Source organism: Protobothrops mucrosquamatus, unplaced genomic scaffold, assembly GCF_001527695.2.
Source record: "Protobothrops mucrosquamatus isolate PMUCROS unplaced genomic scaffold, P.Mucros_1.0 scaffold624, whole genome shotgun sequence".
Taxonomy (NCBI): domain Eukaryota; kingdom Metazoa; phylum Chordata; class Lepidosauria; order Squamata; family Viperidae; genus Protobothrops; species Protobothrops mucrosquamatus.
The window spans coordinates 112,147-137,963 of NW_015386920.1; the positions used below are offsets into that span (position 1 = coordinate 112,147).

The following is a 25,817-nucleotide window of genomic DNA, read 5'->3' on the forward strand; positions in this document are numbered from 1 at the left end:
GATCTCCCTTCCTTCCGCCGCGCCCTTAAGACATGGTTATTCCAGCTTGCGGGACTGGCCTAGGGGAAAACTTTTAGAGGGGGTTTTAATTATAATTTTAATTAGACCAATTATGAATATTTCCCTTTTAATTAACTTTTAAATTTGTAGTTGATATTTTTGTATTTTTGTATTTTTATCCGGTTGTTAGCCGCCCTGAATCCGCAAGGAGAAGGGCGGGATATAAATTTAAAAAATAAATAAAAATAAATAAAATATATTTAACTTCTTTGGTTTCTTATTTTTTTATTGATTTTGCACTCTATGTAATGTTGTTAACCCTGAAAGGCAATTATGTAATGGTCATGTATGTAGGAATCTCTATATATATATAAATATTACGTATAATTATATTATATTTAAAATAATATACTGTACAGTATATATGTATATTATATTATATAATATAGATTTCTATTCAGTTTCTTAAGATTAAAGTTTTATTACTGGGCTGCTAATGCAGCATCACCTTTAACTTCTTGGAGAATATAAGGGTTTAATGAAACGATTAGACATCACTAGTATATTAATCAATGAGAAAGCATTTTTCCTTTGATATGTGATTCATTTGATTAGTATTCTATCATATATCCTCAAACTCTTTTGTATTTTGATGATCAATATTCCAAGTGTGGCCTCAGTAGTGCAGTATAAAGCGGTACTATCACTTCTCATGATCTTGATACTATCCCTCTATTGATGCAGTCTAGGACTGCATTGATTTTTTGGCAGCTGCAGTACACTGCTTGACTCATACTTAAGTAGTGCCCCCCCAGGACACCTAGGTCTTTCTCACAGTTACTACTGTTCTACCTACTCTGTACTTGTGCATATGGTTTTTCTTATCTAAGTATAGGACCTTACTTTCCTCATCATTGAATTGCATTTTGTTGTATAAAGTCCAGTATTCAAGTCTGTCAAAATCATTCTGAGTGTTGAGTTTATCGTCCAAAGCTATTCCCTTTAACTTAGTATTGTCTACAAATTTGATGAGTTCTCCTTTTGTCCCCTTATCTAATCCAACCCCTTGTTCATTGCAGGATCCATTACAGTACAGCCTCTCTAGCAGATGGGCCATTCAGCTTCCATTTGAACATCTCTCACCATGGAGAACTTCTGTCATGTCTTTTTCTCTGGCTGACAGCTTATACAATCACAAAATATCTCCTGAGCCTTCCTTGTAGGTCTAAGTCATTCTCTGAAGAAATTGAGAAGACATTGTTCTCCAACTACCCTTCAGATATTTGAAGAATATTATCATATCTTCCCCAGTGATCTTTTCTGTAGGCTAATCATACCCACATCCTTTAATCATTCCCTATAGGGCTTGATTTTTTGAACTTTCACTGTCTGTTAGCCATCCTCTGGGCTCAAATTTGCCTCTCTCCATTTAAAAATGTGGTGCCCAGAATTGGACACAGTACTCCAAATGGGGACTGAGCAGTAGTGAATAGAACAATTACTTCCTGTGATCTGGACTCTATGCTAATCCAAGATAGCATTTGCCCTTTTAGCAGCCTGCACCACTCGTTGGGTCATGCTTAACACAGAATCTCAGATTATTTTCACATATACTGTACAGTTGCCAAACGACATCTCCCTCTAGACTTGTGCCTTATAACAAACTTTCCCCTGCACCTGGTTGAATCCACCCAAGCCCAGTGTTTCTCATTAGGAGGGGGGGTGGCTGCTTCTTTACAAGTAGCCTCGCCAACCTCTTCTGTATTTATGCTCTGCTCTTCGCACCCATGAATCAAGCACAGGTAATAGCTATTCCTCATTAGAGGTGGTCTGTTGCCGCTCATTGACACTAACCGATCCTCCCCTGCTTCTGCTAGTGTAGGCAGCTGACCATTCAGCAGCCTATTGGCAGCTGATCCTCCCCTGCTTCTGCTAATGTGGATGGCTGGGTCATGCTTAACTACCCATCTGATGGTTCTGGTTGCAGCTCATCTTTCTCTTCCAAACTAGCTTCCCAATGGGGGCCATCACAGTTCCTTTTCAATAAATTGTAATCTTCCAGTTCTATGTGCCAATCATAAGTAGAATCCCACCATGTTTCTTTCGTATTTGCCCTCCTGAGGGAGAATCTCTTCTTCTGTTTATTTCCCATGCACTTTGTGTTGGTTTAGAATTATCTAAAGTTCTAAGTATCACTTCCTAGTATCTCTGTTGTACTGTCTTCTAAAATCTGCCCCCATTGCTAACATCCTGCTTCTCACTTTGAGTTCTGCTTTCTTGGCTTCAGTTCTTAGAGATACGTTCTGTGGACAGAATGTTCTATGTGAACTTCTGGAGGAATGTTCTATGGAAAGATGAGTCAAAAATACAAGTTTTCAGGCTGCATGGGGTTTTTTGATGCCAAAACAGTGCATTTCTCAATATAAAACTCATTGCGGTGTCTAGCAGGGAGGTGACAGAAACACGGTTTGCGAATGCTTTGCGGTCAGAATTTGCTATCATTGAAGGAAACATGAATTTTACTTTGTGGCAAAGAATTCTACAGAAGAATATTAGGCTCTCAAACTGTCAAGTGAAATGCAAGCAGATTATATTACAAGACATTGATCTGAATTATACATGCAAATATATAAGATAATAGTTAAAGAAGAATAAATTCACCATTTTGGAATGGCAGCATCAAAGTCCAGGTGTAAACCCCATGGAAGCGGCCTTGAAATGAATAGTTCATGACAAAAAGTTGGCTTGTTATGAAAAACAATGATTCAAAATTCCTAAAATAGTGATGTGAAACAGGTAGTAGTATTTAGTTTACAGTTACTCTAGGTCATTGTTTCTCAACCTTGACCACTTGAAGACGTCTGGACTTCAACTTGCCATGACAGTAATAGGTCCTATTTGAGTTATATCTCAAGGATTACCTGTAGGCAAGCAGTCTTCTTTTTATACATCGGTAGGTTCAGCTTGAGCCATTGATAATATTCAGTGACAATGATATGCAAAGATTCAGAAAACTGAAAAGGCTCACATTTTATTTATTTATTCATCAAATATTTCCATTCCCACCTATCTTATGAAAACGTGACTCTATCCCAACAAGGATAGAGCTAGTCTCACTATAGCAGGGAGGATAGTCAGAAGGCATCACAGTTTTTCACAGAACTGTAGAAGCCCCAATGAACTATGCTATAATGCAGGACTTTTCAACCAGTGGTACGGGTACCACCTGTGGTACATTGGCACCTGGCAGGTGGTACGCGACCATCCTAGAAAAGTGGTAACGGGGGAGGGGAATGAGCTGAACCGGTGGCAGCACTGCACAAGCCTGAGTGAGAGATGGCTGGAGCTGCAGGGCTGTCAGGGCTCAGCGGAAGCGCCAGGATCAGCGCCAGGCTCCAGCTGGAAAGCAGCGCTGATCCTGGAGCTTCTGCTGAGCCCAGAAGAAGCGCCGATCAGCTGGAATGTTGCAGCATCTCCAGGGTCTTGTGATTTACATTCAGATGCTTGGCAACTGATTTATATTTATGACGGTCACAGTATCCCAGGGTCACGTGAAGTGACCAAAACCTGCTGCAACCACCCAGAAGACGGGGGGGGGGGGACCAAACACCCCCACCCCACCCCTGCTGCCAATCCTCAACAGAAATGCTCACAACGAAAACCTCAGACAGGAGGAAGAGTGCCGCTGTGTGGGCAGGCAGGTGTCTTGCTCAGCTGTGGCTTGGGGAGGCACTTTTTTCAGTGCCATTGTAACTTTGAACAGTCACTAAGCGAACTGTTGTAAGTCGAGGACTACCTGTACTTTATCACTTTTTTCCTTTTGGGGGGGGGTCATCAAGTTTTTGACACCTTGCTAGGCGACTGGTGGTACTTGGATGTTGCCATATCCTAAAAGTGGTACAATGAGTGAAAAGGTTGAAAAGCCCTGCTATAATGTACTCATCAGCAACTATCTGCTTGTTTAGAATAGATCTCAAATGCTAAATGGTTATAAATGATTGTAATGTGACAGTTATTTTAGAACATATTGGTGTTATATAGAAATAAGGACAGCCAATTCATCTGATATATTGTAAAATATGTTATTTCCTCATGTCTGCTTTAAGTGAAATGATTATTTTTGTATAAATTGTTTTGGCTCATATATGACTGGTCAGAATCAATTTTTATATTCTTGGTAATGTGACTGGAATAGAACAGGATTGGTGATATCTAAATATCCAGGTTCTCTGCCATCTGGCAACAGTATTTTTTATCTTTAAAAGGATATAATTTATATCCTATTTATATCTTATATTTTTGTTGGAGTTTAATCAGATTTATTATGGTTCCACACAGAAACATATACATTTATTCATGTATATCATGCACAAAGTAATCATGGAAATAAAAATCTCCAGTTCCTGATGTTCTCTATGTTTGGTTGTTTTTTTACAGAGGTTTTATTAACTGACTAGGTAACATCATGGTGCAAGTGAATGTGAGGTTCCCTCTGTTTATATCCAGTATCTTGCCCTGCCAGTGTTGGGGTGGTTCTCCTTGAAAGTTCCTTGAGTACAATATTGTTTTCTACTTGATTGTTTGCCTGGTGTTGATTCCTGCTTAAGTGGCTGTTGGCTCCTGGAAAGCATGTGTTCTGATCTTTTTGTTTCCTTCTTAGCTTTTTTATTTATCTTTAGAATTGTGTAAATGTGGCTTATTTCTATGTATTTATTGATGGTTGATTTTTTCTGAGTGTGAAATTTCCAACAGTTCCATAGTGCTTTTGGATTTACCTTGGTCCAGGATGCTCACAGTTGAAGCTAAGATTAAATCTGTGCATATGCAGTGAGATTTAGGAGTTTTCCTTGTGTCTTCTGACTGATAGTTGTGTTCATGGATGCACTCTGCTAGTTTTCTGCCTGTCTGACCTATATACAGTTTGTAGTGGATGGCTTCTATTTTTTCTTCTCGGACTACTGGGTCTTTTGTTTACTTAAAATGTGTTAGAGGGCGTTTGTGTACTACAGTAATGCTGTGTATTCTACTAATTGTTTCTGAGATGGTTTTTATGTATGGTAGTGTTATCCCACTTATAGTGTTATAAAGTTATCCTTTTTATGCTGATGATGTTAACTGGTCAAGTAAAAAACCTTTTTCAAGGAAACAACCAAGATCAGAGAGCTCCAAGGGATCCGCAACTCAACTATGAGCAACATATGTTCTCTCCTATAATAATCTCTACTTAAAGCTTGATAAAATGTGAAGGGTTTTGCAGCTTTACTTTAAAAGGCAACAGTGTTGAACACCCCCTCAGTGTTCAGGGAGCACAGTGTAATTTTGGGGATGATTTTTTTGTAAAATCCTCTTTTTAAACCTAATATAGGAAAGAAATAGACATGATGCTGACTACCAATTTCAGTGGGAATTGAGCTAGTTTCTGATATGAACATTTAAATGCAAGACATAGTTCTTGAGAGATATTGAGAGCTCTTACAGAAAGAGTTAATGCCCATATTTATCTAGAAGCCTTCCTCTGTAGTAATTCAATCATGTTGGCCTGCTTTCAGGCAATAATTCATTGTTACCCGAACACTAGAGTGAAATGACAAGTTAATAACTGCACTAATAATACTTTCACAATCTAACACTGCATTTCTTGCTCATATTCTCATTGTATCATCCAGCTTCCTAATGCAATTTCTGGCATGGTTAATGCAATTTGAGTTGGAATTTTTTTTTTCTCCTATGCCAGAGGATAGTGCATGCAATAGTCAGACTATTGCATATCTTAGGGATTTGTTCATATATCCTTTAATTCTATTATTTTTGTTTGGTTATTGTTTTCTCCAAGAGAGTAAATTAACTTCATTGTGAACTGTTCCTCCTTTCCTGTTATTTTCCACTGGTGGAAGGAATTTCCCAATATAATTCTTGCTCCTCTTTCAATTTAATGATTCCCAAGCTGCACCTTCATTTGCCAATGTCCTTTCAGACACTCTTCTTAATGTCAATTGTAAACAGATAACTGCTTATAAGAAAATGAATTTCAATGTGAGGATGCCTCACTACGTGATATGGTGATGGAAATTTCCAACACTGTCAAGATTCTTTGTATAAGTTTTTAAAACTATCTGCTTTCTAAGGATGAAGCCTTTGTCAGGGAAACTCTAACATTCCACTTTGATCTGGATACTGGGTTAGATATTTTCTCTTTGTTGGCAATAACTTTTACAAGACCAAATATATTTCCCTAAAGTTTGACATTATAAAGTTATGCATGCTTGGAAGGAGCTTCACAAAGTCCTTGCTAATTATTATAAATATCAAAATACAATAAAGATCAGGGGTTCCCAACTGGGGATCCTCGCACTCCCTGGGGGTGCAAGATGATAGTCCAGGGGGTGCGAAAACTTGGGTTTTCAAAATTATAGTGCATATGCATAATTCGTTGCTGTTATTTCGAACTTTTGTAAGGGATGCGAGAATGTATTAGAAGCTTTCTAGGGGTGTGGGGTATAGAAAAGGTTGGGAGCCGCTGGTAAAGACACATGGAAAATACTGTTTAAGGCATGGATAAAGAAGTAATATCCCAGATAGCAGAATTCTTACAAGCATGTATAACAATGAAAATAATCTTAACACACATATACATCAGGAGCCAGTTTAGTGTAATGGTTAAGGCTAGAAACCAGCAGATCCTAAGTTCTAAGGCCCACCTTAGCCATAAAAGCCAACTGGATGATCACTCACTCTCCTTCAACTTTAGGAAGGAGACATGGCAAACCATCCCCCCACCTTGCAAAAAAAACCCTCTTGTCAAGAAAACTGCAGGGACTTGCCAAAGACTCTCCAGGAATCAACACTGATTTGAAGACTCCGACCTTCCCAAGCAGAATTTTATGTTCTTGATGCAGGAAAATGAAGGGCAGTAGAGTATTCAACAACAAAAAGTTGAGAAGAGCTCTTATGAACGAAGAATTCTCATTTGTATGTTCATGACATATATATGGGGAAGCATTTTTTACTACAAATTTTCTTCACTGTGCTTGGGACAAACATGAATTGCCCAGATTCAAAGTTCATTTTGTGTAGTACTTCCTCAGAAGAACTGAGTGAAAGTAAACATGATGTCATGTTTTCAGCTATAACTTTGAAATTAGAGAGGAAAGTAATTTGACTATTTTTGAAATTCATTTAAACTATAAACATATGTCATGAACATACAAATGAGAATTCTTCATAACAGTTCTTTTCAACTTTTTGTTGTTGCATATCCTGTTGCCCTTCATTCTCCTATATTAAAACCACCAAATTCTGTCAGAGACTATAAAACTAGGGCAAGTACAGGGAAACTTTGTAATATTTCATAAGTTCTCTGTAAGAGAAAGCTGTCTTTGAAGATTGCTAGCCTCCAGGGAAGAGTACCTTCAAAGTAGGACAAAACAGACTTTGACTCTCTTTATTACATAGTGGTTTCCCATGGCATTCTGTATCAAGCTTTAGTACTGCTGTGTCTATATATCAGCATTTTTCTCATCTTCTCCTCTACCTCTCTTTGAGTTCTTGAACAATTATTCTTTCACTACTACCGTTTCCCCGAAAATAAGTCCCTCCCCTAAACTAAGACCTACTCTGATTTGGGGGGGCTAATATAAACCCTACCCCCAAAATAAGCCCTAGTTAGGACCCTGCCCACTCTGTCCCACCTCGCTGCTGCAATGGGGCAGGAGGCTGCGCGGCACATCATGCCGCTGCCACCACAATGAGGTGAGGCAGATGGGGGAGGGGTGGAGCTGTCCCACGCGCCCTGCACCCACTTACCGGTACTTCAGGGCCCCCCCTGCCAGGCCATTCCTTGATTGGTGACCTTTCACTCCCTCCTGAGCCGGACTGCCATGCTACGGCAGATGTGATGGGCGGGGTAGGCCCAGTCCCCCTTTGCCATTTTGGAGCCGGGGGGGAGTGACAGTGAATGGCTCCGCTGCCACTGTGTGCCGCTGGAGGGCTTTTCTTTAAGTTTTGCCCTGCAGATCACCTGCCCGGGCCTTAGCATGGCCGTTCGGCTCAGGAGGGGAGTGAAAGGTTGCCGATCAAGGAATGGCCTGGCAGGGGAGGTACCAGTAAGCGGGTTTGCGGCACATGGGGCAGCTTCTTCCCCTCCCCCACCTGTCTTGCCTCATTGTGGCGGCAGCGGTGCGATGTGCTGCGCAGCCACCTGCTGCGAGCAGCCGCAACAGAAGTGGGCTGGAAGCCACATGGGCTGCTGGACGGGGCTGTTGGTGCCGCCGCCGCAAGGCGAGTCAAGTATCACAAAAAATATAAGACACCCCAAAATTAAGACCTAATGCCACTTTTTGAGACAAAAATAATATAAGACAGGGTCTTACTTTTGGGGAAACATTGTATATGGAACATTTTGCTAGTAATTTAGCTAGATTAATTAGGGGACAATAATGGATGGTTAATTAGGGGACAGTAATGTTTTTTTTTCTTTTTATCATTCATACACACACACACACACACACACACATATCCCCGCCTTTATTATTTTTACAGATACTCAAGTTAGTAAGCATACCTAGTACTGCTTCTCCCATTTTCCCCAAAACAACATCACGGTGGGGTAGACTGGAATGAGAGAAAATAACTGGCTAAAGCTCACTCAGCTGTCTTTCACAGCTAAAGTTAGATTTGAACTCAGTCTCCTAGTTTCTAGCCTAGTCCCTTAATCACTAGACCAAACTGACTCATGAGAGAATATGCATTAAAAAATAACAGACAAATATTTAATAACCTGTGTCAGGTATAAGACTTCTATCCTGCAAATTCAAGAATTTTAAAAGAATCCGTTAGTATTATCGGGAAGGAAATTGAAGGCATATTTTACATCTGCATATTTATTTTGACTGTCCATGGAGAGTTGTCTAATCAGGGTTGCCCACGCAGCATGAAATGTTTCAGGTTCTCCCACTTGTCTTCCTCAGCTGCAGAAACTATATACTATTAAAATTCTTCTGTCTTGTAACCTTCATTGCCCCCAAATCAGTTGAGGTTTGTGTGTGTTGAGATCGTAGTTGGATCAATGGATTTGTTCATTTTATTCATTTTCTTTTGGACAAAGGGGGAAATTCCCTACCTTGGTAACAACAGGAATAGTGATTGAGATTTTCCTATCCAAGAATGAGCAGTTTCATTTAATAATATTTAAGTTAAAAATATATAAAGACCACAAAGAATCATAATTTGATCTCATGACTCAGATGCCAATATATGTCCTCTTTTTCCCTTTTTAATTCTTTGCTTACTTTTTCCTGGTGACTGAATATTCATTAAATAATTTGATGGAACAGTCATTATTTTCTTGAGATATTTGTCTTTTTGCCATTGTTTATTGAGCTGTTGCTGTATGAGGACTTGGTTTCTTAATGTTACTGACAGCATATGCAGGGCCAACATTTATCTACCTCCTGTATTGATCTGCTGGTAGAGAGATTGCAACTAATTAATTTTCTTGCAAAAGGGTAACTGAGCTACTGAAAATTGGAAATCAGCTGTAGCTTTTTATATGGATTCAAATGCATTATGTATCTATTTAAAGGAATATGCATCTCTTTGACCACCCGTAATAGAATTTAAATACCTTTTTATGTAAACTTTATGCTACTGTAGTACTTTCAATTGAATATGATTTGTTTCTAAGTCCAGTTGTGGCCAATAATAGATATGCCAATTTATCTTTGATTTCTGTCATTTAATATCCTGATATAGTTGCCTTCACTTTTTCCAGGCAAGCACAAATGGTAAATTGTACCTGCCTGGCAGCATATATACCGGTACTCTCTTCCAAGAAGGTCATCCATAATGCTGTGATGTGCTAATACCATGATAAATGCAAATGATTTCTCTGTCAGATTGTGGAAGAATGAACTTTTTTTAATGCAAGAATATATAATCTGTAGTTTTCAGGTCATATCAGCTTGCCAGCATCCTATTGTACCCCCTACAATGGATATGTTTCTTTCTTTGTTGCAAGACCGAGAGATTTTAAAATATGAAAGGGTGCCTAAGGCTTTCAGAGGCTTAATGACCCATTTTTACACCTTACAATGCTATGAAAAATTGGGCTGATGTTTTGGTGCTCTGTGTGTGTATTTAAGTGTGTGTGTGTGTGCATTTCAATACAGAAATGCAATACTGAAAAGGCAAAAATTAATATCTTAGGCTAAAAAAAAATTGCCTGCTACCTTCAAAGAAATATTAAAAATGTAAAGCTGGTGTGCTGTATTGAGATCCTATGCCTTCCATATGATATGGTGTTTCTTAGCATTACAGTGTGTAGAAAAAAGAACCAGAGACACTGAGCAGCACTTTAGCGATTGGAAATGGAAAGCAGACCCTTTACAACACAGCCTTCAAATAAGAGCACTTGGAAAACTTTGGTAATCAGCTGACAAGGTTTTCCCAGTGAACAACTTGAAGCTGAATTGTGTGAAATTTCACCATCTACTGGACCCAAGCCTGATTAAAAGTATTACCTTCAAAATTATTTCCATAGTTTTCTAGACAACATAATGGCAATTGTCATTCAAAAGCAAAAACATTTAATTTTTCAATAATGGGCCACAGGGTGGTGCAAAGCTATCACAACATGATGCCAGCCGGGGAACTGTGATTCTTCTTTTTTTCAGTTCATGGGCTTATATCAAAGGGCCTCTTAATTTTTTAATATTCCTATGAATTTAAGAAAAAAAAAGAATAAAGGAGGGAATGGGGGATTTGTATCGCTCCTGTATTGCTACATGCGATTGCAGCATATTCCCACAGATATGGGAATTGATATGTTAGATCTACACACGTGTGAAGAGACATTAAGCTTGGGATTGTATGTGTACTGCTTTAATAGCAGTGTTACAGCTCCACACTTAACATATAGTTACTATAGCAACTGAGGTTATAGCAACTGATGCTCCCTTAGCAACAGTGCCAGGAAATAATCCAGTACCAATTAAAAATAAACTGTTAGCTAGGGGAGTAGGAACAGCAATGGGAGAAGTAAGATGGGTTGGTGTTGTTGTTTTTTTGTGAATTGGTTGCTTTTTCATCCTTAGACTTGGAGCACTGGCAGGGCCAGGAAGAATAACCCTTTTTTCTTTTGAACTTGGTAGCTGACGTTATTCTCCTAAATTGGTAAGTTAGAAAGTATCTGCTTGGCAGTATGAGCCTCAGCCTCCCTGAAAAGTAAATTCCCTAGAGAGAAGTGAGGAGGACTCCCCAGTATGTCATATCATTGCGTACCACAGCTTTCTAGTCTTTATTAGCATACTGATTAAAGCCAGTAGCAATATAGGCTCCAGGGGAACTTCCTAATGGGCATAAACCTATATTAGAAAGACAAACTCCTATTACTGTATCATGAGAACTACCTCTTACTCTCCCCATTCCCCTCTCCATTGTTCCATTCTTCTCTATTGCTACCTTTATAGCAGATAAGCAAGCAAGGATTAATAGAGTGGGGGCTTTTAATGCAAAGGTGGAGATGTGTGATTGTTTTAAAAATCAACAGAAATACACTTAGGTCATTGTATAGGTGTATTTTGCCTTCGATGAAGACATTGGGGAAGTTTCTGGATTAGTGTTCCAGGGGACTTTTTATTTTTACATTATATGTAGAAAATATTTTACCAGTTGTCACAAGTCAGAGAATAGTCACAATATTACCTGCTGTGTTATAAGTGTAACATTGTGTGACATCTTTAAAACACCTTGGGATGTTGTAAAGAACCAAAGTAGTTGTTATATATATACTACTAAAACTCTCCTGGCTGTAAGCTTTAACGAGGCAAAATGGTACATGAATGCTCCAACACTGGAAGTTTTTAAGAAGAGACTGGACAGCCATTTGTCTGAAATGGTATACGGTTTCCTGCCTGAGCAGGGGGTAGGATTAGAAGACCTCAAAAATCCCTTCCAACTCTATTATTATTATTATTATTATTATTATTATTATTATTATTATTATTATTATTATTATTATTATTATTATTATTATTATTATTATTATTACTACTACTACTACTACTACTACTACTACTACTACTGTCAAGGTACCTCAAATGGGATAATTTATATAATATCAAGACTCCTTACGTCAGTGAAAATGAAATTTAAGAAATTCTTGCCATTTCAGCAGCACTGTGGTGCTGCCATTTTGCACCACCACCATGCTTCTGTAGTCATGTGATCCTCATTTACAATGTTCCTTGATATCTTCCCACAAGTCAATGGGGACGCTTGAGAAGCTTGTAGGGAGAAAGTCAGTGGAGGTCATGTGGCCATGGCTGACAGTGGGACCATGGCAAGGAATTTGGACTTGCATTCTCTGTTTAGATGAGGAAATATATCTGAAAGTATGAACAACAGGTCACAAGTTATCTGATAGTTTATAAAAGTGATTATTGTAATCTAGAAAATGGCTTGAGGATTAGAATTATATTGGAATCTCTAATTGATATTGGAATCTCTAATTTTATTGGAATCTCTAATTTTCTTCATTATAACTGATTTTCTTCATTATAACCTTGCTATAAATTGTGTTAAAGAAAACTTATTTACATGATTGACTATCCTGAAGTGCTAGCTCCAAATTCTGTTTGTTTACATTTTATTGGGGTAAAATTAAAGCAAGTTAAAAGAGTTTGAGTAATATAAGAAATTAACTTTTTTCTTAAATGGCATGCAAATAATGCAGAATGAAATACAAAATGATATCTTCTTGATCTCCCAATATATTTGATGCCCTGCATATATATTGTCCTAAAATGTTTGGGAGGTTTTGCTTTATTTGATACATTTTTTAAAAAATGTTTATTGTAAAACAAGTAATATATTATTTGTGTATAGTGTTAACTAGATATTATTAACTGATGATTTAGGTAACAAACATTTAAAGATAGGGAAAAATGTTTATATAAATATTAACTCTGGTTTCTAAAAGATTACTGTTAAGAAACATAAGGTTGCTGAGTATAGCATTGATAAACAGCTGCAAACTGATTTAAATTATTTTCTTGTATAATAACAGTTTGTATCATAAGCTATAGTAAATAGTAAAGTCTCCACTATAATTAATTGATCCATGCATTTCTCTCTCTCTTCTCCTCCATTACCCCACCTCCAAGTAACAAAGCTACAGGTCAGCAAATCAAAGCGGAGTATAGTTCTTGTGGCAAATAAGCCTATCCCTCTTAATTGCTCTGTCAAGTCTCAAACCAGCCCAGATTCACATTTTGCAGTCCTATGGTATGTTCATAAACCTTCAGATACAGATGGGAAGCTCATTCTGAAGACCACTCACAGCTCTGTATTTGAGTATGGCACTTACGCGGAAGAAGAAGGGCTAAAGGAAAGACTGCAATTTGAGAGGTCACTCTCAGGAGGGCTCTTCAGTCTGACAGTGCAGAGGGCACAGGTCAGTGACAGCGGTAGCTACTATTGCCATGTGGAAGAATGGCTGCTCAATCCTAACCATGCCTGGTATAAATTGGCAGAGGAGGTTTCTGGCCGGACGGAAGTCACTGTCAAGTTACCAGGTAATATTTCTCAAGTGATGGCAGACTATGCATAAATAGATAGGAATGGGGGGCTCTGAAATCTTTGCATGTAAGTAGTTTGGTTCCTCTTTTCCTTTTCTGGTCATTTTTTTTTGTTTATATGCCACCAACTCCAATATTGATTCATGACAGCTTCCAACAAATTAAAGGGATATTCTTACTTTCTACTGGCTGGCATTTGTTGTCCTTAACAGCATTGAAAGTTCAAATACCAAGCAACTTTCTGGACCAATGCATAATTGACCAGTACTGCCAAGTTTTGTCTTATAATAAACTTCACTTCTCCTATCCCTCAAGGTGTAGAATGCTAATCTGTTAATTTATTTATCTTTCCCTGATTCCATGGCAGCTTACTATTTAATAAAACCATAACACAATACTAAACAGAAATTATAATTTTTTAAATTCTAAGAAGGAAGTTATGTCCTAATAAAGGGAAAGTTCTTAATCTCTGGTGAATGCCAGCTGCTCCAGATATTCTGACTAGTACATTTGCAGACCCTCAGTTATATTAGTGGATGTTGTATCTGCAGCATTCCCATGTGCTATTGCATAAGACTCCATATTGCCTGCAGTATCTTTCCTATTGCATGGTGCATATATGTATATACAAACATACATATACAAAAGCATGCAGGTATATATTGTATATATATATGCTTTTCTGATGCTAAACTATGTGAGACAATGGGCTTAATACAAAGTATCTTTATTAGTATGCATTGAAGATAGACAGACATACATATAAACATATATATACACATATATAAACATATATACATATGTAGGTCTTTGGTTATTCGGGTTTTCTCCCGCGTAAAATTGGAAGTGTCTTGGCGACATTTCGACGAAGTCCCATTTGTCATCTTCAGGCTGGTGTCTTCAGCTTCGTGCTTCTAGGAGTAATGTGTGATCGTAGCTGTTTCTTCCTTTTAACTGCCAGTGGGGTTTGAACTGATTGGGTGGGAGCTTGGCTGTGTTCCTTAACCAATCAGAACACACCTCCACCCAATCAGAACACAGCCAAGCTCCCACCCAATCAGTTCAAACCCCACTGGCAGTTAAAAGGAAGAAACAGCTGCGATCACACATTACTCCTAGAAGCACGAAGCTGAAGACACCAGCCTGAAGATGATGAATGGGACTTCGTCGAAACGTTGCCAAGACACTTCCAATTTTACGCGGGAGAAAACCCGAATAACCAAAGACCTACATACAAACACCCGTGAAAACCTCAGAAAACATATATACATACATACATACATATATATACACACACATATATATACATACATATACATTTACATATACATACATATACATATATATGTATATGTATATATATATATATATATATATCATTTAGCTGGGCAAAACTGCACATCATTATTTTCAACCAAGGTACCGTAGCACAAATGGGGTAACTTACAGAATGCATCCAAACTCCAGAACCTATGACTTCTGTGGAACTGAAATTTGACAATTTTATAAAGTATTTATAAAACATTTTATGACATAATACAAAATGTCATAAAACATATCCTATGGTCAGCTCCTGATGTTTGACTGCTCTGCTGTTCAACCGAGGCTAATTTCAAGACAGAGACCTCTCTGAATATTTTCTTTAGTTTTCACATAGCTTAGAAACTCTGCCGTTGTTGAAAGCACTGAGGAATATAGAAAGAAAATATCTCTGGAATGATGATTCAAGGGTCTAGTTATTTTTTAAAAAAATATTTGAATCCAGGCTCCCAGTATAAGTTCACAGGTGGAGTCTAAATCAAAATGAATATAGTGGATATAGAAAGTCTACACACCCCTGTAAAAATGCCAGGTTTTTGAGATGTAAAAAACTCAGACCAGAATAAATCCGTTCAGAATTCTTGCCACCTTTAATATAATATATAAGCTGTAAACAATTCAATCAACAAACAACTGAAATCTCTTAGGGGGAAAAATAACAATAAGAAACTTGAATAATGTTCACACCCTCTTGTAAGTAAGGAGATAGCTAAGAATTAGCCAATCACATCCAAACTGATATTAAATACTCAGTATACACCTCTCATCAAATAAAATGCCTCTGATCAAGCCCACATAAAGTTCAGCTCTTCTAGTAGGATTTTTCTGACATTTACACAGTTGCCTCTTAGAGCAAAAGACATGACCTGCAAAGAACTTGCAAAGCATGAAAGGGATCTCATTGTTGGAAGGTGTGACTTAGAAGAAGGGTACACAAAAATTACCAAGACTATACCATGGACAATAATTAACAAGTGGAGAAAATACGGCACAGTAGTGACATTACCAAGAACTGGATGTCCATCCAAAACTTACGATCGAACAAGAAGAAAACTGTTCCTAAAGGCTGCCGAGAGGCCTACAGAAACATTAAAGGACCTGCAGGAATTTCTGGCAAGTGATCTCCCTTATTCTTTATTCTGGGCTGTAGGGTAGAAGCCTTGTGTCATAAAGAAAAATATCCAAGCCCAGCTACATTTTGCAAAAAAACTATCAAGTTTGACAAAAGAACATGGAAAATGTATTATGGTCTGATGAGATCAAGATTGAATTTTTTGGCCATAATTCCAAAAAGTAAGTTTGGTGCAAAAACAACACTGTATACCAAAAGTACAGCATACACACAGTGAGGCCTAGTGGTGGCAGCATTATGCTTTGGGGCTGCCTTTTTTCAGCTGAAACTGGTGATTTAGTTAAGATGGAGGGAATTATGAAGAGTTCTAAATATCAGTGCATTTTGGTACAAAACCTTCAGGCATTTGTTGAAATGCTGAAGATGAATAATTTTCAACATGACTACGACCCAAAGCATACTCCAAATTAACAAAAGAATTACTTCATTAGAAGATCATAGATTTGGAATAGTGCAGCCAGAGCCTAGACCTGAATCCAATTGAAAATCTGCAGGGTGAACTGAAGAAAGCTGTACACAGCTGATAGATTTGGAATGCTTTTCCAAGGAAGAATGAGCAGAGATTCCCAAAGTAAGATGTGCCATGCTCACAGGCTCCTACCCTAAAATACTGAATGCTATCATAAAATCAAAAGGTGCTTCAATAAAGTATTAGTTTAAGGGTGTGCATTTTTATGCAACCATGGTATTGTACATTTTTACTGTTATTTTTTCTCTTCAAAAGATTTCAGTTTGTTTTTCAGTTGGATTGTACAGCTTATGTGCTGTATCACAGTTTGAAAGAATTCTGAAGTGCTCTATCTTGGTCTGATTTTTACATCTCAAAAAACTGGCATTTTAAACAGGGTACATAGACTTTCTATATTCCCTGTAGTTACAGATAATACATAAAGCATATCAGAGCAAAGTGGAAACTGTAGAAGTATAACTAGTGTTTGGGCAGTTCTTTCTCAATTAATAATTATTTTTTGTATTTTCCTAGATAATCTGTTGGAAGTCAACAAGAGCCAAAAGAACCTAACCATTTTAGAAAACGATTGGGTAACACTAGAGTGTCTAGTTACTAACCGGAGCAGTCAAGCTTCCCAGTTGTCTGTGGAATGGTATGTGTGGAAATCTGGTGACCCAGAGAAAGCAGCAGTTATAAAGCTGACAAGGCAGGCCACTCTTTTATATGGAGAGTTAGCAACTCTAAATGGTTTGAAGAGCAGGCTGCACCTGGAAAGTCCTTTGCCAGGCCTGTATCTTCTTACTATCCAGAACATGACACTGCAGGACAGTGGGACCTATGATTGTCGAGTGGAGGAGTGGCTGCTGAATCCTACGAATACCTGGTACAAACGAGCAGAAGATCTGTCTGGACTGACAACAGTTTTGGTGAAGAAGCCAGGTAGATTATTCATTTACTTGAAGGGTTGCATCACAGATAGAGAAAGCAGCTTTATTTCTGCTCACTGCAAATTATTCTGTGAACTATCTGGTTGCACTGAATGTATTTTAGTCAGCAACTAGATCAGGGGTGTCAAACTCAATTTCATTGAGGGCCGCATCAGCATTGCGGTTGCCCTCGGGGGGGCGGGTGTGTGTGGCCAGGGTGGGTGCGGCCTACTGGGTGGGCGTGGATGGAGTGGGTGTGGCCTACTGGGTGGGTGTGCCAGCTGTACATCATTCGCGTCAAGGGTGCCTGTGGGCAGGAGTGAGACAGATCTGAGGGTCTCTGGCAGAAGGGGGTGGGACCAGGGCAAGTGCCAAGGTATGGTCCACTGAAGGAGCCTCACTGTTCCTCTCAGGCCATGCAGGAGGACTGGATGGTGGTGTGGGCTGCCAGGAGCCCTAGACAGCAGAGGTCAAATGCCCAGCCTGGCCCTCGAGCACCTGTGGCACCAAGTCCAGCCCCACTTCCCCAAGGGGGCGCCCAGCTGCACTTACCTCCTCCTCAAGGCTGCTGCTGCTGTGCGTGCTCTCTTTAGCCAGGTTGCTCATGATGGGTACGAAGGCAAAGTCAGAGGGAGGCCCATTCCCTCTCCATGGGAGGAGACCCGGCTTTGTATCCAAGGTTTCCTTAGCAATAGGATGGGAGACCCCCAGGATAGGCCAGGAGGAGGGGGCAAGGGGATGGTGAAAGGGCAGCAGGGCAGGACTAAGGCAGGACTTCCCTCAGACCCTCCCTCTCCTTCTTTCCTTCCTTCCTTCCTAAGTACAGAGTGGTGGGAAAATATTTGAGATGAGGGAGGGAGAAAAACAGGCAAGAAACGCAGCTGGGGAGGTGTCACCCTTCATGAGGAATGAAGAAATACACCATCGCCTGGAAGTGGCCAGCACATGGCCCTCACCTACTTCACATATCTGGCTTGGTGGGCTCTGTGGGAGGGGATGCCATGAGCAGCGTGAGAGTCAACGTTACCTGCGCAATGCCGCCCAGTCCCCAGCCTGCCCGGTTTCGGCAGGCAGCGGGGCGCTTTCCTCACAGCGCCAAAAGGCTGAACCGGGCAGCACAAATCCAAAAAGAAGCAGGATGCCGCCTAGCCCTCAGCCTGCCCGGTTTCAGCAGGCAGCAGGGCGCTTTCCTCACAGCGCCGAGAGGTTGAGCCGGGCGCTGCGAAGCTCACCAGCTTTGCACCTTGGTGCCTGCTGAAACTGGGCAGGCTGGGGGCTAGGCAGCATTGCACTTCTCATCAGATTCGCACCACCCAGCTCAGCTCTTGGCACTGTGAGGAGAGTGCCCCGCTGCCTGCTGAAACCGGGCAGGCTGGGAGCTGGGCGGCCTCGCGTTTCTTAGCAATCTCTGCAGCTTGTTCTTACCATGCATCGTTTGATCTCCTGGTTTCTATGCCAAGAAAAGGAACAAGTCCTTGCAGGCAAACCTACCATATTTTTCCGTGTATAAGATGTTTTTTTTTTCCTGCAAACACCCTGTTCAAAAATCAGGTGCATCTTATACAAGTGCAGCGTCTTATACACGGAAAAATAATGGTAACCTCCACAGTCCAGGGCATTCCTGTGTGGGTTGCCATGCCGCCTGGTGCAGGTGTCAAGCCCCTGTGGGCTTGCCACTAACGGGAGGGGGAAAGATTGTTGGCCAGCTGAACTTCCAGATTTGCTGGCTCAGCTGTCTGGTGCTCTGCCAAACAGCTGATTGGCGTGGAGAAACTCACATGCCAGAGCGTCTTATACAAGGGTGCATCTTATAGACAGAAAAATACGGTAATTTTGTGTCTCATTTCAGGAAACTGTATTGTGAAGGGAGGGCCATTCAGTCAAGAAATTCCAAATTTTGATTTTCGGCATTGGCACACGTTCTGTACAATTAGAAAAACCTAATTGGCCTTTGTATATTTTCAATTTATTCAGATGCCTCACTGCAAGTGGATGCAACAGTAGCCAACCTCACAGTGCCAGAACAGGACCATTTCCATTTGGATTGCAACATTTTGTCAGCTACCAGTCAGGATTCCCGTTTTGCTGTGACATGGTTCATCGTGAAAAATAAAGTCAGAAGTGGACAAACTGGTCACAAGAACGAAGAAGATAAAGAGGCCTTGTTAAGAGTAGGCCAGGATTTCGTCTTCAGCCGAGAGGCCAGTCCTTGGGAAGGGAGGCTACATTTTCAAAGACTTTCAGCCATGTTTTATCGACTGACTGTGTTGCAGGCAGCTACTTCTGATGCTGGCAATTACTCATGCCATGTGGAAGAGTGGCTACCTGACCCCAAGGGAGCCTGGTACAAACTTACAGAAGAAGATTCTGGTCTTATAACTGTTTATGTGCAAGATACAGGTAAGGTAATTATGATATTTAATGGACAGGAATGGGGCTTGTAAAATTTAGTGAGAATGTAACCTGAGAATATTTTGAGGGGTCTATATTAAATAAAGTGTTTTCACTTTAGTTAATGAAAATGATGGATTGCATATCACAGTTATTTCCAACCCAGTAGGAACTGCCCATTGTTTCAGTGTTGATTGCAATTGATGTATGCCATGCTGAGTATTGCAAGTAAGAAAAATAACCAAATAGTATAGCCTAAAAATATTGGTGGAAGTTACAAGTTATGCTGAGTGCAATGTAGGAGCAACCTACAAGTTAATTCACTCTGGGTAATCTAAATGCTTTTTAGATTTTATCTCTGAAACAAATTGAAGAAAATTAGCATCGCAGGAGCACTGCAGAACAATCTCTGGCATGACATGTTTCTAGCAATCTTATACCTGTTGCATATTACCTGGAATAGCTACTTTTCTGCATCAAATGTCATGCAAATTAGGATTTCCTAACTTAGAACCTTCCCCGTTATAACGCAGAGCTATGCAGCCTAAGATGCAAGACTGTACAGATGCCAAAAGCATTAAATAAGACCAAACTTTTGTTTTGCCACCCAACTTAATTTTTTTGATATGAAAAAATAATTGCACATACATATTAACTGCCTTACTAAGGAATTCAGGGCAGCTTCCATGGAGATCTATCTCTCTTCCTTAAACCAACTGTGTAAGAAAATGACTGATTTAAAACCAGCTAGTGAGTTTATATTAATAGGGGTGGAGTTGAATCTCGATCTCTCAGGACTCCACCCAGAAAATGGTATTCTGAACTAGCAGTGCTTTTTTTGCTCTGCTAAGACAAATGGCTGGTGTGGTAGCTAGGAGCTCGTCTCTATAGCTTATTCACTCCTGAATTAGAAGAGGAGTGACGTAGAATCCACATGAAACTCCTTGGATGGTCCGTGCCTGGCTTGGGGAGGTGAGATTTGGAGGGTTTCATCTCCCTGGTAAGCTCAACCAAAGCTCACATCCAGTCCGTGAAATGGTGTAGGGTTCCTGCCTGAGCAGGGGGTTGGACTCGATGACCTCCAAGGTCCCTTCCAACTTTATTATTATTATTATTATTATGGATCATCGCACAGTCAGCCAGATGTTCAGACTGGATTTGGCATTTTTGTCTAACTATCGAGTCCTTACCTGGGATAGGCAGATGTGGATGTTTGATGGTATTACAGATATCGTCGCAGGATGGAAGCAGTTCCTAGTAAGGCTGCCTTTTGCAATTGACTAATAGCGAATTTGTCAATGCCAATGGTGTTCAAGTGGTGCTCCAGTTGTTTTGGAATTGCACCTAAGGCGCCTATTACTATTGGTACTACTTTTGCTTGCTTTTGCCACAGTCTTTCTATTTCTATTATTATTATTACTATTATTATTATTATTATTATTATTATTATTATTATTATTATTATTATTATTATTAACAACCCCGCTTTTTTGCAAAGCATTTTCTTTTTTCTTTACTTTCTGCATGTTAGTTGCCGGCTATGTACTGGACTTTTGATACTCCCTCCTCGTGGACTGTTAATTGATTTAATAGTACCGGGGGTATGAGTGGAAATAGCTTATCTCTCCTTATGGAAGAAGCAAATGGCAACAAGTCGTCTTAGGCTACTGAGAGAATAATTTAATGATCTTTTACCAAAAAGACTACATATTATCAGTTTGAAATTTTTTTTTTTACCTTCATTGTATTTTTATTGCATTTTGTATACAACTCTCGGCTTTCTATGCTAAAAGTTTAGAATTTGTTTTTCTCTGCACGTCAGGAATTTGCATATCAACATTATTCTCCTTGCCAGCTGCTTTGCACTTGGAATTTTTCCCGTGACCTTAAAAAAATGAACTGTGTATTCTTGTTTGCATCTCTGCTGCCAGCAACTGGCTGTAAGAGAAGAATTGTATACATTTATAAAATGCCTCCTAAGAGAGGAGTAAAGATGTCAGATGAGCCCAGTGCCAAGCTTCTTATGGAAGTATTTGAGAAAAAGTTTTCTATGTTATATGACATCCAGCAAGAGATGAATAAAAAATCTGATAAAAAGTTTGAATTATTAATAACAAAGTTAAAACAAACCAAAGAAGACATGAAAAAATATACAGATCAGATTAGATAAGAACAGGTACAAGGTTGGATTCTTTTCATTCACATTTGCTATTATTGGATTTGAAACAGAAGGACCTTTTTTCTGAGACCAAGAGGAATTTCTGAAGGAATCCAAAACCTAAGAGATCTAATTGTAACAGAATCTGGATCTCTCAGGTCTTAGTTCACTGTACTATCTTTATTCTCCACAGTCTCATATTTTATTTTCTTAAAATTACAGGTACAGTATGGTACTTTCTCAAAGACAGTACTGTTCTTTTGAAAGCTTATAGCAGTGGTTCTCAACCTGTGGGTCGGGACCCCATTTGGGGTCGATCGACCATTTCATGGGGGTCGCCAAGCAAGGCTGTCCGCCATTTTTTTTGTCCGCCATTTTTTTCCCCCTTTTCCGGCGGGTGCCTTACCTCCCTTGGGCTGGGCCAGCTGGTGGTCGGCCTGCTCCGTCTCTGCTGCTTGCCAGCTACGCCTTGGCCAGCGCAGGGGGCGGAACCACGCATGCGCGGCACTCCCGGGCAGGGAAAGTCCTCGACTTACGACCGGTTGGGTAGTCCTCGACTTACGACCGGTTTAGTCCTCGACGTACGACCGGTTTAGTCCTCGACTTATGACCGGTTTAGTCCTCGACTTACGACCTGTTGGGGTTGCGGCATTAAAAAGGTTGAGAACCACTGGCTTATAGCTATGAGAGCAAAAGGAAACAAAGATCTAAAAATTAATTTCCCTTTGATTGCCAATCTATGACCTGTACATATGGCCATTTATACTAATTTTTTGTGATTGAGGAACACAGTAGCCAAATTTGAAAATTATAGTAAAAACCTTTTGGTTAAAAAGTTCTACTCACACAGGACTGATTTTAGCCTCACTTGGTATATTGCTTCTTAATAATTGTTTACAAGAGGTGGTTTGGTCTAGTGAAGGCTCTGGACTAGGTGCAGGAATATTCCAGTTCTAATCCTGTATTTGGCACAGAAGCCAGTTGGATGATTTTGGGCCAGTTCTTGTCTCTCATGCTAGGAAGACAATAATAGCTTTCTTTTGAAGATGTTGCCAAGAAAATTGTGTGGATATTAGAATTGAACTGGAGTTTGCCCATGTAGGTACCAGAAATCAAGATTGACTTAACAAACGAGATGCAGGCACACACACACACACACACAGAGAGAGACTCATAGACACAAATGTTTGGTATATACAGGGAAAAAAAAGAAATGTATTGATCTGAAAGTTTATTACTATCCTTTGTCACTCTTTTTTAGGTTCCTCTCTGCAATCTGTTATCTGCACCAATGACTCTCTGTTCTACTTCGTATTTTTTTATCCCTTTCCCATTTTTGGCATTCTCATCATCACCATTCTGCTGGTGCGATTCAAAAGCCGAAATTCCAGCAAGAATTCCGAAGGAAAGAACGGGGTCCCCTTGTTATGGATCAAAGAGCCACACCTAAACTATTCCCCCACTTGTCTGGAGCCTCCTGTTCTCAGCATTCATCCAGGAACTATAGATTAAATGGCAGAGTCCTAAGAGAGGTAAAGCTGCATCTGAAACCCAAAGGAGGTCTATTTTGTTGAATTTTTATTCACCATCTGAACTTTTTGGATACCAGCTTACCTCTGCTACACTTTTCTGTCATCTTTGGGGCTAGAGGAACCTGAACACCCCAGAATGCCTATGAAGAACCAGCCAACTGCGAAGGGGGATGGAATGTCCATTTGTTCACTGTATATAATGAATTTTCATACTGTTTCCTTTTCATCCAGTGTCATCATTTGTCTTCTGGGCTGTAATTCTGTTGCTCAAATATGTATTCTTGTATTACGCAGAGGACAGACTCCAGAATGTATTGATTAAGTTGGGCTCTGGTTGTGCCAAAGTGGGGCACTTTATTTTGAGTAAGCTTTTTTTTTATCAAATGGGCTCGTTTCAGCAGCTACACGTCCTTGGAGTGGACCAGAAAAACTGCATATTGCTTTTGCGAAATGAACCTAGGATCACTCCATACTGCATATTACGTGGCATTGTTTCTGCCACATCGGTCTGGATGTTTCTTACTATTGAGGACTGAAAATGCATATGGGGGAGGGAGAGTAGCTTTGTTTTTAGCTTCAAAAAGAAATTACAGTCCCTCAAAGGAAAGCTTTGACTTCCCCAAGGACAATTGCCTGTCTAATTCTAATGACCAAAAAGGCTCTGGTTTAAATATCCTCCACTATCACACTTAGAGATTGCAGCAGAAAAAATAGATCCTAATCTTGACCAAAGTTTAGGAAAAGCAGTGCAGGAGTAACTGCCTCCTTGTGTGGCCTGGCACTATAATAACTGGAATGTTGAAACAGAGCAGAGAAAGGGCTGACATAGTGACCAACTTTTGTTTCTTACAAATGTTGTAAGAAATGTTGTAAGAAACAAATGCACTGTCTACACAAAGAAGCTTACATCAGGCAAGAAGGGGTATGAGTGTTCTTCCTTCCCTCCCATATATGTATATGCTGCTTTGTTATTTCAGCTTTATTTTTACAATCCTTCATCTTCATTCCACCAGCCTTGCGTAAGCCACAATAAGTGAAAGTATGCTGGGCTAAGAACTGTTGTTCTTTCTATGAAAGGCACAGCATTAAGAGACCTTGGTTCAGTTCAGGTGGAATTCCTACTTCAAGTGAAAAAGCTCTTTCCATGTGCTGTCCAGGAAAATGTTTGTTATACGTGATGGACCAGATCTCTTGTGCCCTGATTCTAGCTGCAGAGACAGGGAAATTTTAAAACTTTACAAAAAAAAAAAAGTGTGTTTACTGTCTTCCTAAAAGTCTTCCTGGCACAGCTGGTTGCTACTTTTCATAAAACAAGTGAATCTGTGTGGTTCATAGTGTCAGCGATATATGCCAGCATGTTCTGCTGCCTTGACCTGAAGGTGGTGATCAGTGGTAAGAAGATAGCAATACAGCCGGTTTTTCCTTCCTGAAGAGTGAAAACTAATAGTTTTGCTAATTCATCCTTATTAAAGCAATTTGTGGGAATAACAAACTTGAGGAATGGGGCTTTAACACCAGTGCAAAGGTTTTCCTTATGTCAAGAGAAAGACGTGCCTGCTATACTAATATTAAGCAGTCTTTCTCAATCTGGTGTCTCTCGGATGGGTGGAGACTACACTTTGCATAATTCCCAGCCAGCAGGGCCTTTGGTTATGCTGGCTAGAAATAACAGATTTGTAATAAAACACATCTAAAGGACCTGAGGTTGAGGCAGGTGCTGTGAGGGGGGGGGAACATTATTGATCTAAGCGCTGAGATTTTGAAGAGTCCCCCACCCTTGTAACCTTCTAATAAAGCACCCAGAAAGTTCCCAGAACCAAATCTGCCTCTGCAAAACCTTAAATCTTATATAATGTGCAATTTGAAAAAAACAACAACCCATAGTTTTAGTCTGCCTGCCTATACTGTCTATTCAGAAGAGAGGGGATTTAAAAAGAAAATGAGACACCTACGCAACACACACAAAAATTCCTAGCTTCTCTGTACGGTTAATGTAAAACGTCTTGTACATATTCTGCTGGAGGGCAGGAGTTGTAATTGAGTTAAGGTCTTACAAAGGAAAGGAGGTAGTGGGACAATCCCTGCCCTAAACAACATTGCTCCTTATCTTTGCATTGGAAATGTTTTAAACTGACCTAGTAGTATCAATGCTTCCCTGCCAGCAATCCTCCTCTGCACGCCTGCTTATGGAAAGTTATCCCACAGCGACATCCAGTGGCTAGCTCTCCCATCTGTGGACTGTGGACTATGGACCTCTTGGGAAAGTATATGGATGTCATAAAGCCTCTAAATAGTGGAAGAATTGTCCCACAAGCAGCACCAAGGATCACTTG

General features: G+C 39.9%; 1 protein-coding gene across 1 annotated transcript in view; it reads left to right on the plus strand.

The window, feature by feature from the left end:
• The window catches only part of IGSF3 (immunoglobulin superfamily member 3), a gene marked incomplete at its 5' end in the record, with an annotated part of 77,170 nt that extends 52,975 nt beyond the window's left edge, over positions 1-24,195 (plus strand). The window contains 4 exons of the mRNA XM_015817718.1: positions 13,161-13,571; positions 17,009-17,416; positions 19,378-19,803; positions 23,214-24,195. Coding sequence (XP_015673204.1) covers positions 13,161-13,571; positions 17,009-17,416; positions 19,378-19,803; positions 23,214-23,464 — 1,496 coding nt within the window. The remainder of the gene's footprint in view (positions 1-13,160; positions 13,572-17,008; positions 17,417-19,377; positions 19,804-23,213) is intronic.
• Between the last annotated feature and the right edge of the window lie 1,622 nt (positions 24,196-25,817).